Source organism: Anastrepha ludens, chromosome 5, assembly GCF_028408465.1.
Source record: "Anastrepha ludens isolate Willacy chromosome 5, idAnaLude1.1, whole genome shotgun sequence".
In the NCBI taxonomy this organism is placed as follows: Eukaryota; Metazoa; Arthropoda; class Insecta; order Diptera; family Tephritidae; genus Anastrepha; species Anastrepha ludens.
This window is the reverse complement of record NC_071501.1, coordinates 106,531,887-106,546,444: the sequence shown is the minus strand read 5'-3', so window position 1 is coordinate 106,546,444 and position 14,558 is coordinate 106,531,887. Positions and strand designations below refer to the sequence as shown.

Sequence of the window (14,558 nt, the reverse complement as noted above, 5' to 3'; positions counted from 1 at the left end):
TTTAAAAAATAAATGACAATGATTCTACACAAAAAATATTTAATAAAAATAATTAAAAAAATAAATATAAAAATTGTCCGATCAATTGGAAGTTTCGTTCATTTCAATTTAAAATCCGATGTCTCTAAATTGATCACCCTTTATAAGACGGTCATACGACCAATTTTATCATACGCATCGCCAGTTTGGTGGAAAGCTCTGGGTATAGGTTCTATATATTTATCTCTAATTGGTGCTTAAACCCCTTTTGGGTGTTTGGCCGCCGTCCTCTTCCTACTTCTGGTGTGCGTGTCCGTAATAGATTCGTCTTTTTCAATTTTCAAAATTTGGGAGCAAATTTGTATTTATCGAAAAATGTTAAAAAAAATGCTTTAATTTTATTAATTAGATTTTGAAATTTTTTTTTTTCCTTGTTTACTCCTCTCGGGAGCATAGTGCCTCGACAAGACTCTTCCATCGTACACGGTTCTGTGCTGTTGTTTTTGCACCGTCCCATGAGATGTCGGCATCTACTAGTTCGCGCAGCATCGACATTCTCCAAGTGTTTTTTGGTCGACCGCGACCTCTGCTCCCTTGTGGGTTCCAGTTCAGTGCCATTCTCGTGATGCTATCTGGTTTTCTCAATGTGTGACCTATACATCGCCACTTTCGCGTTTGATTTGCCTAAAGATGGGTTCCTCGTTCGCTAATCTCCACAGTGCGTCGTTACTGATGGTGTTTGGCTATAATATTCTGCAGATGATGTGGAGGCATTTGTTTATGAAGGATTGTAGCCTCTGTGTGATGGTGTTAGAGACCAGCCATGTTTCGCTACCGTACAACAATACGGACTTCACGCATTAGCCGAATATTCGTAGTTTAGTGCGCCTGGAGATTTGCATTCGCCCGAAAGTCGCCCTTGCTTTGTTTAGCCTGCAGTTGACATCTTTATCTGCTTCGCCGTCTGCCGTGATAGTGTAGCCGATGTAGCAGAAGCTTTCGACGAATTCCACCGGGCATCCGTCAACCAATATCTTGCCTTACCACCATATTGCATTTTGAAAGCGGCCACTCTGCTTTAAGAACAAAAACACTCTCTAACCACACTTATGATGTGATATCATGTTGACAATAAGCATAAACTTTAAATTGTTTGAACGATACTTTACGAGATACCGATCCCTAGCGCCATCTATCGAGAACATAATGGATATCTTTCTCCCCAAACTACTAAATATATCTCAGGGGAGCTGCCATACAATGCATAGTTTCTCAGGCAGTCCATCAGTTTCCGCCACAGCGTTGTCCTTTAGCCACATTATTGCTTTTAACGCAAAGCATTTCATACTGCGTGCATACGATCTGAGCTGCAGTGACTTTTTTCATCACAAAATATCTGTCAGTATGAAATATAATCTGATTTAAAAGGAAATAGATGATGTTCCAATTATTAACACTGAGCAATGACGCTTCATCACAATTCTTTAAAGAGCGATGACGTGTAATGAAGGAAAATACTCTGCTGACAATCCATATCTGCTCTGCGCCTCCTTCTTGACATTCAATGACTTTCGTATTGACTATTTCATAGAAAATATATGTATATAAAAAATTCGCGTATTCGCATCAATGATCTTGAACTTTGAATCATGATGTTCCAACATGCCAATACACAATCAGTGCTCATTGGCACACATTGTCAACTCATGGGAGACATAACTGAAATATTTGCCTCTTGTTCTTTGCAAAATTCCTATTCGAACAATCACTTCCGCACGCGCACAGCCGCCCTCGCAAACAAGAGCGCTGAATTATTACATTATCTAATGATCAGCTCCACAAATATACATACATACATACATAAATATCTGATTAATAGAGAAATTCTGTGTGGGAATAAAAATATATTACGTACCCACTTGAGGGTGGCTAAAAAAATTATTTTTGATCTCCAAAAAGATTACGTTAATGGCACTCGCATACACACAATCGACCAGCACCAATACCACGCCAACCACCAGCTCTGTGGAGCAGACGAGCATTAGCAAAAACAACAAAACAAACATGAACGTGAAGCGTGGCCGGAGTGCAAAAAAAAATAAAAATTGAAAATTTGATGATGAACAGTAGCCGCAAAAAATTCCAATGCACACAATTTGGATACAAAACGAAAAATAAAATTAAATATATACATTTTTTTGTATGTATATATGTATGTATGTAACTGAAATACAGCAAGAGAAAAGGAAAAGCCAACTACAAATACAACAAAAAGGAACCATAGCACATAAACGCATAGACACTAAAAATTTTGGGCAACTAAATATTCACACTCAAAAATGAATGATCCGCTGTTAGATACAGTGCCTCTGAATATGGATTGGGGGATTGGAAGCGATCGGTGACTAAGTGGGCAGATAGCTAGGTATTGTAGGTGACTAGGTGGATTGGACAAAAGTTGGCAAGGGTGGTGGGGGCATGTCAGTGTGTATGGCGCTGGCGATGAACTGCTGCTGGCAAATGAGTGTCGGTGGAATGACAGACAGGGCGTTGAGGCCATATTGGTGGTGTTGCTTGAAGTACCTTCGAGTATGAATAGACGAGTTGTGTGTGTATTCATAGGAATAACATATGCGCATGTGGGTGCATGCATACATATGTGTATGTATGTATGTATGTATGGATGTACATATATATGCAAGCATTAGCAATGCCCCGTTGTGGCCGCAAGTGTTTGTGGTGGTCGGAAGGATGGATGGATGGACGAATGGGTAGATTTGTTGGCTGGTTGGTTGGCTCATTGGATAGTTTACTAGGTGTACTGTGCGAGTATATGAATTTTCCCATTATATACTGTCCAATGGGGCGTATGAGTAGGTACTAGTAAAAGTACATATACACACTCATTTACTCGCATATTCACTTGGACACATCCATACACACATACACATGCACAATGTTATAAATATTGATTTTGCACATTTAGTGTTTTAGTTTATCAACGAATCTCAACCACCGTGGAAGTGCGAAAGTGGTGATCGCCGACGCGATAAGCCGAGACCAAGAGACGACGAGTGTGTGTGTGTGTGGTTTAGTTAAACCATTGGCCATTCCCTAAAGGGTGTTGAAGTGTTCAATTTCTATTAATTTTTTGTCGACGTTGATCAAACCAACTTAACAAAATGGTAATAAAAATGTGGAAAATGTGCATTGAATTGAGAAAATAAAATTGCATAAGTGATAAGCTGAGACGCATACATACATACATACATGCATATATATATGAAATAGAAATATGATATGATGATATGAAGTCATTTAAAATTTAAGTTTTTGAAATCTGTTTTGAAAAAAATTTCAAATTTAAAATAACGCATAAGGACTAGCGGCCGCTTACTTTAACTTTACTTTGTAAAAACGTTAAAGAGAATCCGCTTCCTACCTAACAGCATAAAAATGTTGCATAACGGCAAATGAAGCTTCAAATTGTACGAGTGGCTGCTCTTTTAATGCGTTGAGATTTTAAGCGAAAAGTAAAGGCCCTTAGAGTTTTATGATACTTTTAAGCAGCAGATAAATTTTATGAGAATTTGTTTTTTTACCGGAAGACCCTTTGCCTTTCCCGGCTGATGCTGATGGAAGATCGCTATTTAAAAGAAACAAAATCGAAAATTTTCACTTTTCACACCCAAGAAGACAATACTTTGGACAACAGGGAAATATCATTACATCTTACATACTAGAGATATACTCGTACAATTTTACTTAAAACGGATGTATGAAAATTTTTTTCTTATAGCAGCCGCCCCTCGGCAGGCAATGGGAAACCTCCGAGTGTATTTTCGCCATGAAAAAGCTCGTCATAAAAACCATTTGCCATTCAGAGTTGGTTTAAAAGTGTAGGTCGCTCCATTTGTGGAGCAGCAACAAGACGCACACCACAAGGAGGAGCTCGGCCAAACACCTAACAAAAAGTGTACGCTCCAATTATTTATTTATTATTTAATGTATGTGTAAATAAAAAGTCCTCTAAATGGGCAATATAAACTAACAGTACATACCAGACGATTTTGGTGACGAAAAATCAAATTTTGGTTTTTTGAGATTTTGTTATAACGGGGGTTGTTCAAGAGCTTGAGAACTTAAACTGATAATAAAAAACAACAATTTTGTTGTTGGAATGCATTTTTTTGATTTATAATCTATGAGATAATTTCATATCATTTTTTTTAATATAATATCTGGCATATGTCCGCGGTGGCTACGAGTAGTCCATTCGATTAGTAAAATGTTTGCCTACTTTTTCTGAGCAATAAAAAAAACACTCTATGTATACAAATAACAACTCCCATAAAATTGCAATACATATAAACTAACGTACCGATCGTGAATACCCGAGATGAGATGGAGATGAGAAATCAAGATTTAATTTTTTTGAAATTTTATTACACTAGAAAAGTGCTTCAATTTAGCTGTGGGCGAATGGAGATAAACTCGATTTTGAAAAGGAAAAGCTTTTATAGGTTTATTAAGACTAATCTGCCCGAGAAGTTCAGAACAATCAAGGGAACCACTAGTTACATCGTAAACAAGCTTAAGAGACTGCATTATTTTTCAGCGTTCAAGTGTCTTTAATTAAATAAAAATTAAAATCAATTCATACAGCGTGAACTGTAAGAGGAAAGTGGCCCTTTAAATTGTATCGATTGGAGTGCGAAGCGAATTAACTTAGGTTAGATTCGGTTAAATGGTTGCCCTTGCGAGGGGCCCACTTTGACAAATATTGGGATTAGAGGATGACTGACATGCACTTACGACGACGTCGATGGTAGCTAATTTACGTTCGTAATTAGCCGCTTCAAGCTACTGATATACTTCACCAGATGTATGATATTTAAATCGGCAATATCCGCGAAATATATAATAATAGCTAAGCGAATTAACTTACATTGAACACTTTCAATTCCTTAATTTTAAATTCAATATACTAACTTTTTATCCAGATCAGCCAAAACAGCAGCAGTTAAATTCAAAATGTATTTGAATCTAAGCTCCACAGTCTCTTCATGAAAACTATACGCTTTGCTACCCAATAAAAAGACGCATATTTATATCATTTTCAATTTTTTTATTTACACATATTTTATATTAATAAAAAATTCCTAATACATTTAATATGCAAAAAGTTTTCAGTATATCATCAGTCAATCTGCCATCTTCTAGGCCAACTTTTAACGAAATGCTCCAGATGTTTTTATCCAGGATCCTCCAAATAAATTTAAAGGTTAAAATGAATTGCTTTGCTCCAAGCCTTTAGCTTTATTAATGCTCACCCATTTCCGTCCGTAGGGGTCTCTGGGTTATTCGGTGGCTAATTCATAATACAGCTGCCATTGTCCTCTTTTCACACTCTCTAGTCCCTGCTTCGTGCAACGTGGCATTCTGCGTCGTGGGCTCCCTGCAATGTCTAGTTGTCAGCATCCTCCTAATACATAGATTTGCTCGGCACTCTTCCGCAATCCTTTATAGCATTACCCAACATTATACCCATAGAGCCACTCTTCAGCAATTTATTTTTCATAAAATTTTAACATTCATTTCAATTCGAAGTCCCAAAACTTCCGCCAAGTGAAGGCTGTCAAACTACCGAATACTTTGACGGAGAGACAGCCGTGCCCTTGAACCAGTCTCACACCTCTTTGTGCCCAATCTCTTTTATGACATTTTTTTAGATAAAAGTACACTCATCCCGTAAGTATCACCTAACTCCAATTGCAATCAATATTCTTCTGTGCCCGGGATAATCGTTTTTCTATCCAACCGTTTGTGAGAGCGAGTTTTGGGTCATACTTTGATTTTCGAAGCAAACCCTATTCACTATAAGTGGAACCCAATCCAGATAGTATGATTTGTTAATAGCTTAGCCGGGCAGAAGGGGCTCACAACGCACTACACCACGATAATCGAAAAGAGCAGTTAACATAACCTTGATTTTTGAGCGTCTTAGGTGCAATTTTTCCATTTTTCCCACACCTTTGGCAGGATACTCGCTGGATTAGTCGGGTGTTACGGGATGAGAAGTATCAATAAGGGGTTAACGATTGTTTCTTCCATACAGCTAGCTGAAGCTTAGCAGAAGCTCGCCTATCGCAAATCGGCAAAGCAATAAAATCTTCTTCTTTTTATATACATATATAATTGGCACGTACGCCGTTTCTGGGCGTTTGGCCGAGCTCCTCCTTTTCATAGCAGAAATACACTCGAAGATTTGCCATTGCCTGCCGAGGAGCGATCGCTATTAGAAAAAACTGTTTCTTCGTTTTAGTATTTCACGGTAGTCATTATCCTTTTCAGTTTGTTTAATGATAATGTTGACTGCTATTAAGATTTTTATTATCGTCGAAGTACTATAGAAGGACCGTTGCTGCCGATTTTACTAAAGCTTAACAGCACAAATGAAAAAGTTCGAGCTCGCCCACTCAGCTTTTGTTATTGAGAGTTCACAGGTGTCGTTGCAAAGAGAAATTGCTCTGATTAAAAGAGAATGTTTTCTTTAGAAAGCCTGTTTACTGAAGCATCTCCTAGTTAAAGTGTCTGCTAACATGGAAGCTAAACAGCACCACTACTAGGAGGGGAGACGTCTTCATATTTCATGACAGCCATGGGCTAATTAAAGCTCAATTTCAAACTTTCGCTAGGCTGTAGTCGATCTCTAAAGAGATAGCTAAGCAGAACAGGATCCATCTCACTAGGTTGGATGAAGTGTAAGGCCAAGCACAACTAAGCTCATGCTACCTGGAAAAGAATTCTGCGGTATGCCGCATGCCACACAACCTAGCGAAGGAAGGAATAAAAACCCGACTTTGCGGCAAAAATGGTCTAAATAGGGCAAGTAACGAACGCTAGCTAACTACACCTTGAGAAAAAAGAGATTCATCTATGTTACTGTCGTCAGAATTGATCTGGCATACTGTCTTACGGAAAAACATGCGCAAAAGATGGCAGTGCTTTTTCAAAGATGCTGAAGAAGTTGTATTGGTATCACAATATACGGTATTCTGGTATCTTTTTCCATTTAGAGTCTCCCCATTCAGGTCGAGCATCTAACCTAATCCAGCCTGGTTTTATCCATCATCATTTACTACAGACAGATTTTGATGTAAAGTACAAAGTTTTCAGGTACTTTAAACTAGATGTCCGGCATTGAGTAAAATGCCTGATGAAATGCATAAGAAATACTGCTTGGCTCGGCATGGAGGACAACCCAACTAAACTGAGTATAAGCAAACCAAATTGTGGCTTACTAATGGGCCTATGACTTTAGCCTAAGTGGGTCGTAGTAATCGACGGCAGTCACATCAATCTAACCTCTAAAGTTCTGAGCATTTTGCGCCAGATGTATTTAGTGAGTCATATCTCACGATGCCTCTACCGCAACGAGTCATACCAAACTACGATTTAAAGGTGATTTTACACTTCCCATCACCTTCTTTAACATATTTGTGATTGGTGAAGACATTTGTATGTCAAAGCCTTCCGAAATGAGGACGAAACAGAAGAGATCCGAGACATTTTTCAATAGTACTACGATCAAGGTGAGAAGTCAGAGAAAGCGGTTTATAGACCACACATAGTATCGAATTACACACAGAAAAATGAAGTTAATATGAAATCTGAAACTCTGTTCCGTCTTTCGTTGAAATTGTGTATGAAAACATGAAAATTGTCGAGTCAGACCGAAATGTCCACACTTATTCCATTTCCTGGGAAATGAAAATTGGACAGAAAAAATCGAAATCGTAGAACTTTTTACTTCACCTTACACATATAGGGTGTTGTTTTTAAGAACTTGAGAGTTTAAAGTGAAAATAAAAAACATAAATATTATTGGAATTTTTTTTATTATCTACTAGAATTTCATAGCATTTATTTTTTTTATGTCTCGCATATGTCCGTCGCGGCTACGAGTTACATAGTCCATTCTATCAGCAAACTTTTTACTACTCTTTCCAATAAATCTGAATAATAAAACTAAATTAGTCCTATCAGTAAAAATGCGTCGCAAGCGATGGCCGTTTGGTTTCAATTCTTATATGAGCTCTATTTTATATGTACGTAAGCCGGGACCGGTACGTAAAATTTCCTCCAAAGTCGAAGAGCAAATGGCACCAATGGTGGGAAACGACGACGAATCGATATTTGAGCGTCTTCTTCAAGCCTTCGCTCTATGAACTTCGCGAACAGATTTATTTATTTATTATATTTTTTTTTTTTCAAAGTAAATTTGCCCAATTTGGAAACGTTGTTCCGGCGTTAAACGATCCTTGATGACTTGCCAAATCTTGGGAATGGTATTGGTTGTACGGGTTAGGCTAAGGCCTTTATGCACTGCGACCAGATTGATCTATTGTGCGCCCCTAATTACTTAATTATAATTATTGAGTATACCGAGGAATCGAACCAGCTCCTTAGGAGGGAGCAGTTGTAGGCCTTCCTCCTCCAGTAGGTATGAGCCCAGGATTCTGTGTCTCCTGTGGCCTAATGCCTCACAGTTGGTGATTAAGTGTTCGATAGACTCCTCGTCATCACAGCAGAACCTGCATAATCTTGTACTAGATAACCCTATTGTGTTAAAGTTTTTATTACAGGCAAAGTGACCTGTAAGTGCTCCACAGAGCGCCTCAAATTACTTTTATCTAGGGTTAGAGCAGATTTTGCTCTGCTTTTTGAACAGAAATGTCAACACAGTTTGGCGTTCTCAGCTGTCAAACCATAGTTATCGATATCGATAGTTCTCATGCAGCTAAAAAGCACCCCATATAATATTGATTTATGTACTTTTGATGAAACAACTCAAGTCGACGTGCATAGCATTTTTTCTATCAGGCACTAAATTGTCTACTTTTGTACAAGGCGAATCTAGTATCGGTAAGTCAGCTGATGTTTATTCGCCGTATTCTTTCACCGTGTCCATGTGGCTGTCAGCCCAGGATAAAACAAGGCGAATTCATATTTTGTTTTCTACTTTGCCAATACTTTGCTTTGGCAATCAAACATACAAAACATTGTTGTTGGTCTAGTGCCACCAGCTTTAATGAATGCGTCTTGCTTTTGTGGAAATCTTTATTAAATTATTCATTTATTGCCGCAGCTTAAAGGTAATAAAACTTCAATAAAATACTAAGTTTTTCTGAAATCAGAACTCATTGACCTCTTAAAATCACTTAAGTTGATTTGTCAAAGGTCAGTAGATATACATAGGTGTATATATATAATTGACGCGTGCACCCTTTTTTTTTTGGGTGTTTAGCCGAGCTCCTCCTCCTATTTGTTATGTGCGTCTTGATGTTGTTCCACAAATGGAGGGACCTACAGTTTCAACCGACTCCGAACGGCAGATATTTTTATGAGGAGCTTTTTTCATGGCAGCAATACACTCGGAGGTTTGCCATTGCCTGCCGAGGGGCGACCGCTATTAGAAAAATGTTTTTCTTAATTTCGGTGTTTCACCGAGATTCGAACCGACGTTCTACTGTGAACTGCGAATGGTAGTCACTCACCAACCCATTCGGCTACGGCGGCCATAGATGTATACCGTCCTTTATTAGGCTGAGCTTCTTCTCAAATTTTTGGTATGCGTCCAGATGTTGTCTTATAAAGTGAGATTTTTTTATAGTTTTATGCTATAGCTTTTATAGGTTTGCTACGGTCTGCTGTAGGTTAACCGCTATTCAAAATACTTATTTCATCATCTCATATTTCATGCCAACAATAAACTTCGAAATGGGACCAACCGAATGACAGTCACTCGATGGCCGTCTAAAACAAAAATTTTTTTTCATGTGAATATTTACAAATTTCCTTCAACAAATTTTTTTTACCCGCTCACTTTCTTTATTCGCAGGAGGATGATGAGAATATGAACATCATGCGTAAGGCATTCCAAATGTTCGACACCCAAAAAACCGGTTTCATTGAAACACTCCGCCTCAAAACTATCCTCAATAGTATGGGTCAAATGTTCGAGGAGAGCGAATTACAAGATCTGGTCGATGAAAACGATCCCGAGGACACTGGCAAAGTTAACTTCGATGGATTCTGCAATATTGCGGCGCATTTCCTCGAAGAGGAGGACACCGAAGCCATACAAAAGGAATTGAAAGAAGCCTTCCGCTTGTACGATCGTGAGGGCAACGGTTACATCACCACATCCACATTGAAGGAAATTCTCGCGGCTTTAGATGATAAACTCTCCTCAAGTGATTTGGATGGTATTATTGCGGAAATCGACACAGACGGCTCGGGCACTGTAGATTTCGATGGTGAGTCGTCAAGTCGTTAAACGCATTTTATGTAGTTAATAAATTGGTCGGCATATGGAAATTCTCGAAAGATAATTAAATATTTATTGGCTAATCATTCAAGTATCTACGGAAAGTGGAATTTTCTAGCTACAAGTATTTGCAGCTGTTGCCAATTTTGATGCCTTAGTGCTAATGTGTTTATTATTACTTTTTTGATTGTTGTTGTTTTTGTTCTATGTTAATTTTTGTTGTTGTCGATTAATCAAATATTTGTTTTCTTCATACTAATTTGTTTTACAGAATTCATGGAGATGATGACTGGAGATTAATTTTTGTTACACCTACAAGTACCTACATACATACATACACGTACGCACATACATGCATATATACATACCTACACATCGTGCAACTACAATAAAATAAATTTGAAATACTCCTCCTCGTAGATGAGGGAAACAGAGGCAGACATCTGCAATAATACACAAAAAGTTATGGATCGATTTTGATGGTTTTGTTGTTGTCTTTGTTTTACAAAATGTGTGTATTAAAATGATATTAATTAAATGTATTCGGAATACATAAAATATAACGCTCGTTAGCTAGGTTTTACATAATAAAATGATCCAAAAACTTGCGTTCTGGTTTATTTCAATATTTGCCTCGGCCATTCCGCAGCGACAGGTGGCTGGTGGATGAGAATTGTTATGGTGAGAAAATTTTATGTACTTGCGATCATTACAAAATTGTTTATGAAAAATAAAAATATGGCAGTGAAATCATTTCCTGGTGTTCCATGCACCGTTTGGCTATGAATTTTGTGCCAGACGTACGAGGCCAGCTGAAAAGTTCACGGCCTAAGGCAGCTAATATAGTTAGTTCTGCCATAAGTTCTGTTACAAGTGAAGTCCGTTAGAGATATAAAATTATTATATTTTTTTCAATGAAGTTAGTTTTATTTAATCGATGTCTGAATTTGGTATCCCCACAAAACTAATACGGCTTTGCAAGATGACGTTGCTCAACACCAGCAGCGTCGTCAGAATTGGGAAGGACCTCTCCAAGCCGTTTGATATCAAACGAGGATTCAGACAGGGTGACTCGCTGTCGTGTGACTTCTTTAACCTGATGTTGGAGAGCATCGTACGAGCCGCAGAACTTAATCGCTCAAGCACAATTTTTTATAAGAGCGTACAATTGTTGGCGTATGCCGATGATATTGACATCATCGGCCTTAGCAACCGCGTTGTTAGTTCTGCCTTCTTCAAACTGGATAAGGAGGCAAAGCGAATGGGTCTGGTGGTGAACGAGGACAAAACGAAGTACTTCCTGTCTTCAAACAAACAGTCGGCGCACTCGCGTATCGGCACCCACGTCATTGTTGACAGTTATAATTTCGAGGTTGTAAAAAACTTCGTTTATTTAGGAACCAGCATTAACACCGATAACAATGTCAGCCTTGAAATCCAACGTAGAATCTCTCTTGCCAACAAGTGCTTCTTTGGACTAAGTAGGCAACTGAGCAGTAAAGTCCTCTCTCGACGAACAAAACTAACACTCTACAAGAAGAAGCTTTGACGATGACAAAATCCGATGAAGCGACGCTTGGAGTGTTCGAGAGAAAGATTCTGCGTAAGATTTTTGGACCTTTGCACGTTGGCAACAGCGAATATCGCAGACGATGGAACGATGAGCTGTATGAGGTTTACGACGACATAGACATAGCGCAGCGAATAAAGATGGCGCCAATTAAGAAGAAGAAGTTTTATTTAATCACATAAATATTAAAAAAAAATATTTTCATTTTAAATGGTCTTACTTGCTTGCTTGTGTGGCGCTACAACCGAGTGTCGGTTTTGGCCGAATCCAAAATGGCGCGCCAGCTTTTTCTATCCTGCGCTCGTTGGTGCCAGTTGGAAATCTCGAACGAAGACAGGTCCTGCAGAACTTGGTCTTTCCAACGGAGATGTGGTCTTCCTCTTTCAAACCTTCCTTTTTTTGGTACCGTGTCGTAAATTCGCCTTGCTGGAGCGTCTGCTTTCATACGGGCGACATAGCCAAGCCAGCATAGCCCCTGTATTTTTACACGCTCAACAACTTATATAGCTCATACAACTCGCTGTTCCACCGTACGCGGTACTCCTCACTAACGCGAAGGGGGACAAAGATCTTACGTAAAAATTTTCTCTCGAAGGCTCCCAATGGCAACTGTTTCCTTTTTGCCATCCTGAAAGTAGCTGAATGGATAATCGAGAGGAGATGGAGCGGGAAACAGATTGGAGGGCTGCACTGAAGGCCCTGGAGAACGCGAAGCAAACCTCAAAGATTGGTCAAGAATGTAAGAAGAAGCTCAATTCTGTCGCAAGGCAAAACAGGCTTGTACTTATATGTGTTCCAGGACACTCCGGTGCTAAAGGAAACGAAATTGCCGATGAATTGGCCAACCGTGGATCAGCGGTTTCCCCACAAGGGCTAGAGCCAATAATCGGAATCAATTCCGGAGGAATCATAAATTGGATCAGCGATTATGTTTACAATTTACATAAAGAGCGATGATCCAGTCTAGAACGCTGCAGAACTGCAAAGTGTTTTGTGACAAGTCCGAACAGAAAACTGTCAAAGTTTCTACTAAAACAACCCATGGGGCCAGCATATGACCACCATTGGAATCATTGAGGACCCAATGTGCCTGTCATGCATGGAAAAGGCGGATAACACTGAGCACTTTCTCTGTGAGTGTCCTGCCTTTGCTAGAGCACGGCTACGAGTTTTGAGTTCCGATGTCGTGAGAATGAGTAATATTCGTTCTCTAAAACTGGAGGATATTTACAGATTTGCCAAAGAATCTGGAAAATTTTCACAGGACTAACTATCTCTATCTCTGTCTCTATTCTTTCTTATCTCTTTCTCTGATACTTTTCTCCTTCCCTCCTTGACTATCTACCCCCTTTCCAGAGCTTTAAATGCAATGCGCTTTTAAGCCTGGGGGTTTTAGGAGCCACCAAAACTCCTGATGGTCCTTGGCTCGACCTTTACAAATTTAAATTTTCAATTTCTCAATCCCTCATCCGCTGTTGACACCGCCCATGCTTCTGCGCCATATATTAGGACGGGAATGATGATCGTTTTGTAGAGTGCCAGTTTAGTACTTCGAGAGAGAACTCTACTTCTCAGTTGCCTACTGAGCCCAAAGTATCACCTGTTGGCAAGAGTTATTCTCCGTTTGATTTACTTTAATATTTAATTTAATAATTAATACTGGTCCCAAGGTAAACAAAGTCCTTCACAACTTCGAATTGTTGGTTGTCAACACTGACATACTGTCCAAGACGCGAAGAGTTCCTCATCCACCGGAACCTCCACATTGCTCGCCTCACTCTTTAAACTGGAGTATGCCGAGCATACAGCGCAGTTGGCTTTGCCGATAATATCGATGTCGTCGGCATATGCTAGTAGCATGGTACTCTTATGAAAGATAATACCAGTGTAGTTCAGCTCGGCAGCACGAAAGATTTTTTCCAGCAAGAGGTTGAAAAAGTCACAAGATAGAGAATCGCCTTGTCTGAAACCTCGCTTGATATCGAACGGCTCGGGGAGGTTACTTCCAATTCTGACGGCGCTTGTGGTAGCGCGCAACGTCATCTTACACAACCGTATTAGTTTTGCGGGGATACCAAACACAGACATAGCGGCATAGAGGTGATTTCTATCCGAGCTATCAAAGGCGGTTTTGAACGCGACGAAGAGGTGGTGCGTATCGAGTTGTTTTTCATTGGTTTTCTCCATGATTTGGCGTACTGGAAATTTATTTCAATTCAATTCTGACCTAAACTGTAGTCCTTTGGATTCAGATCTGGACTTCCAGACGGCCAATCTTCTGCGGCTATGAATATTGTTTTTTAGCTGTGATTGGGTGGACTTTGCCTTATGGGTTGTTGCGGAATCTGGCTAGAAAATCCAGCACTCTCCATTGAAGAGAGTACTACTCAACTCCTCCTGGTGCACTTTTGCCACGGTCTGAACCCCTTTTTCGCAGAAATAAAGAGATGTAATACCTTTACAAGACACTCCCCACCAAACCATTACGGAGGATGGTTGGTGGTCACGCTGAACCCCTGGAACAACATTTTTTACAACTTTAGAAGTTTTAGCATAGAATTTGTCATTTTGCTTATTAAAAACTTCTTCAACAGTGAGCATTTTCTCATCTGTAAAAATAATATTTTCATGGCCGTTGACCGCGTGCCACAGAAGAAGCTGCTTGCATCTATCGAG

The 14,558-nt window shown here is 39.3% G+C and overlaps 1 protein-coding gene across 1 annotated transcript; it reads left to right on the top strand.

The window, feature by feature from the left end:
• Positions 1-2,977: 2,977 nt before the first annotated feature.
• LOC128863032 (troponin C) lies at positions 2,978-10,920 on the top strand. The gene is made up of 3 exons (XM_054101927.1): positions 2,978-3,164; positions 9,884-10,301; positions 10,584-10,920. The coding sequence occupies exons 1-3, from the start codon at positions 3,162-3,164 to the stop codon at positions 10,610-10,612; spliced, it is 450 nt and encodes a 149-aa protein (XP_053957902.1). The 5' UTR covers positions 2,978-3,161; the 3' UTR covers positions 10,613-10,920.
• Positions 10,921-14,558: the final 3,638 nt, after the last annotated feature.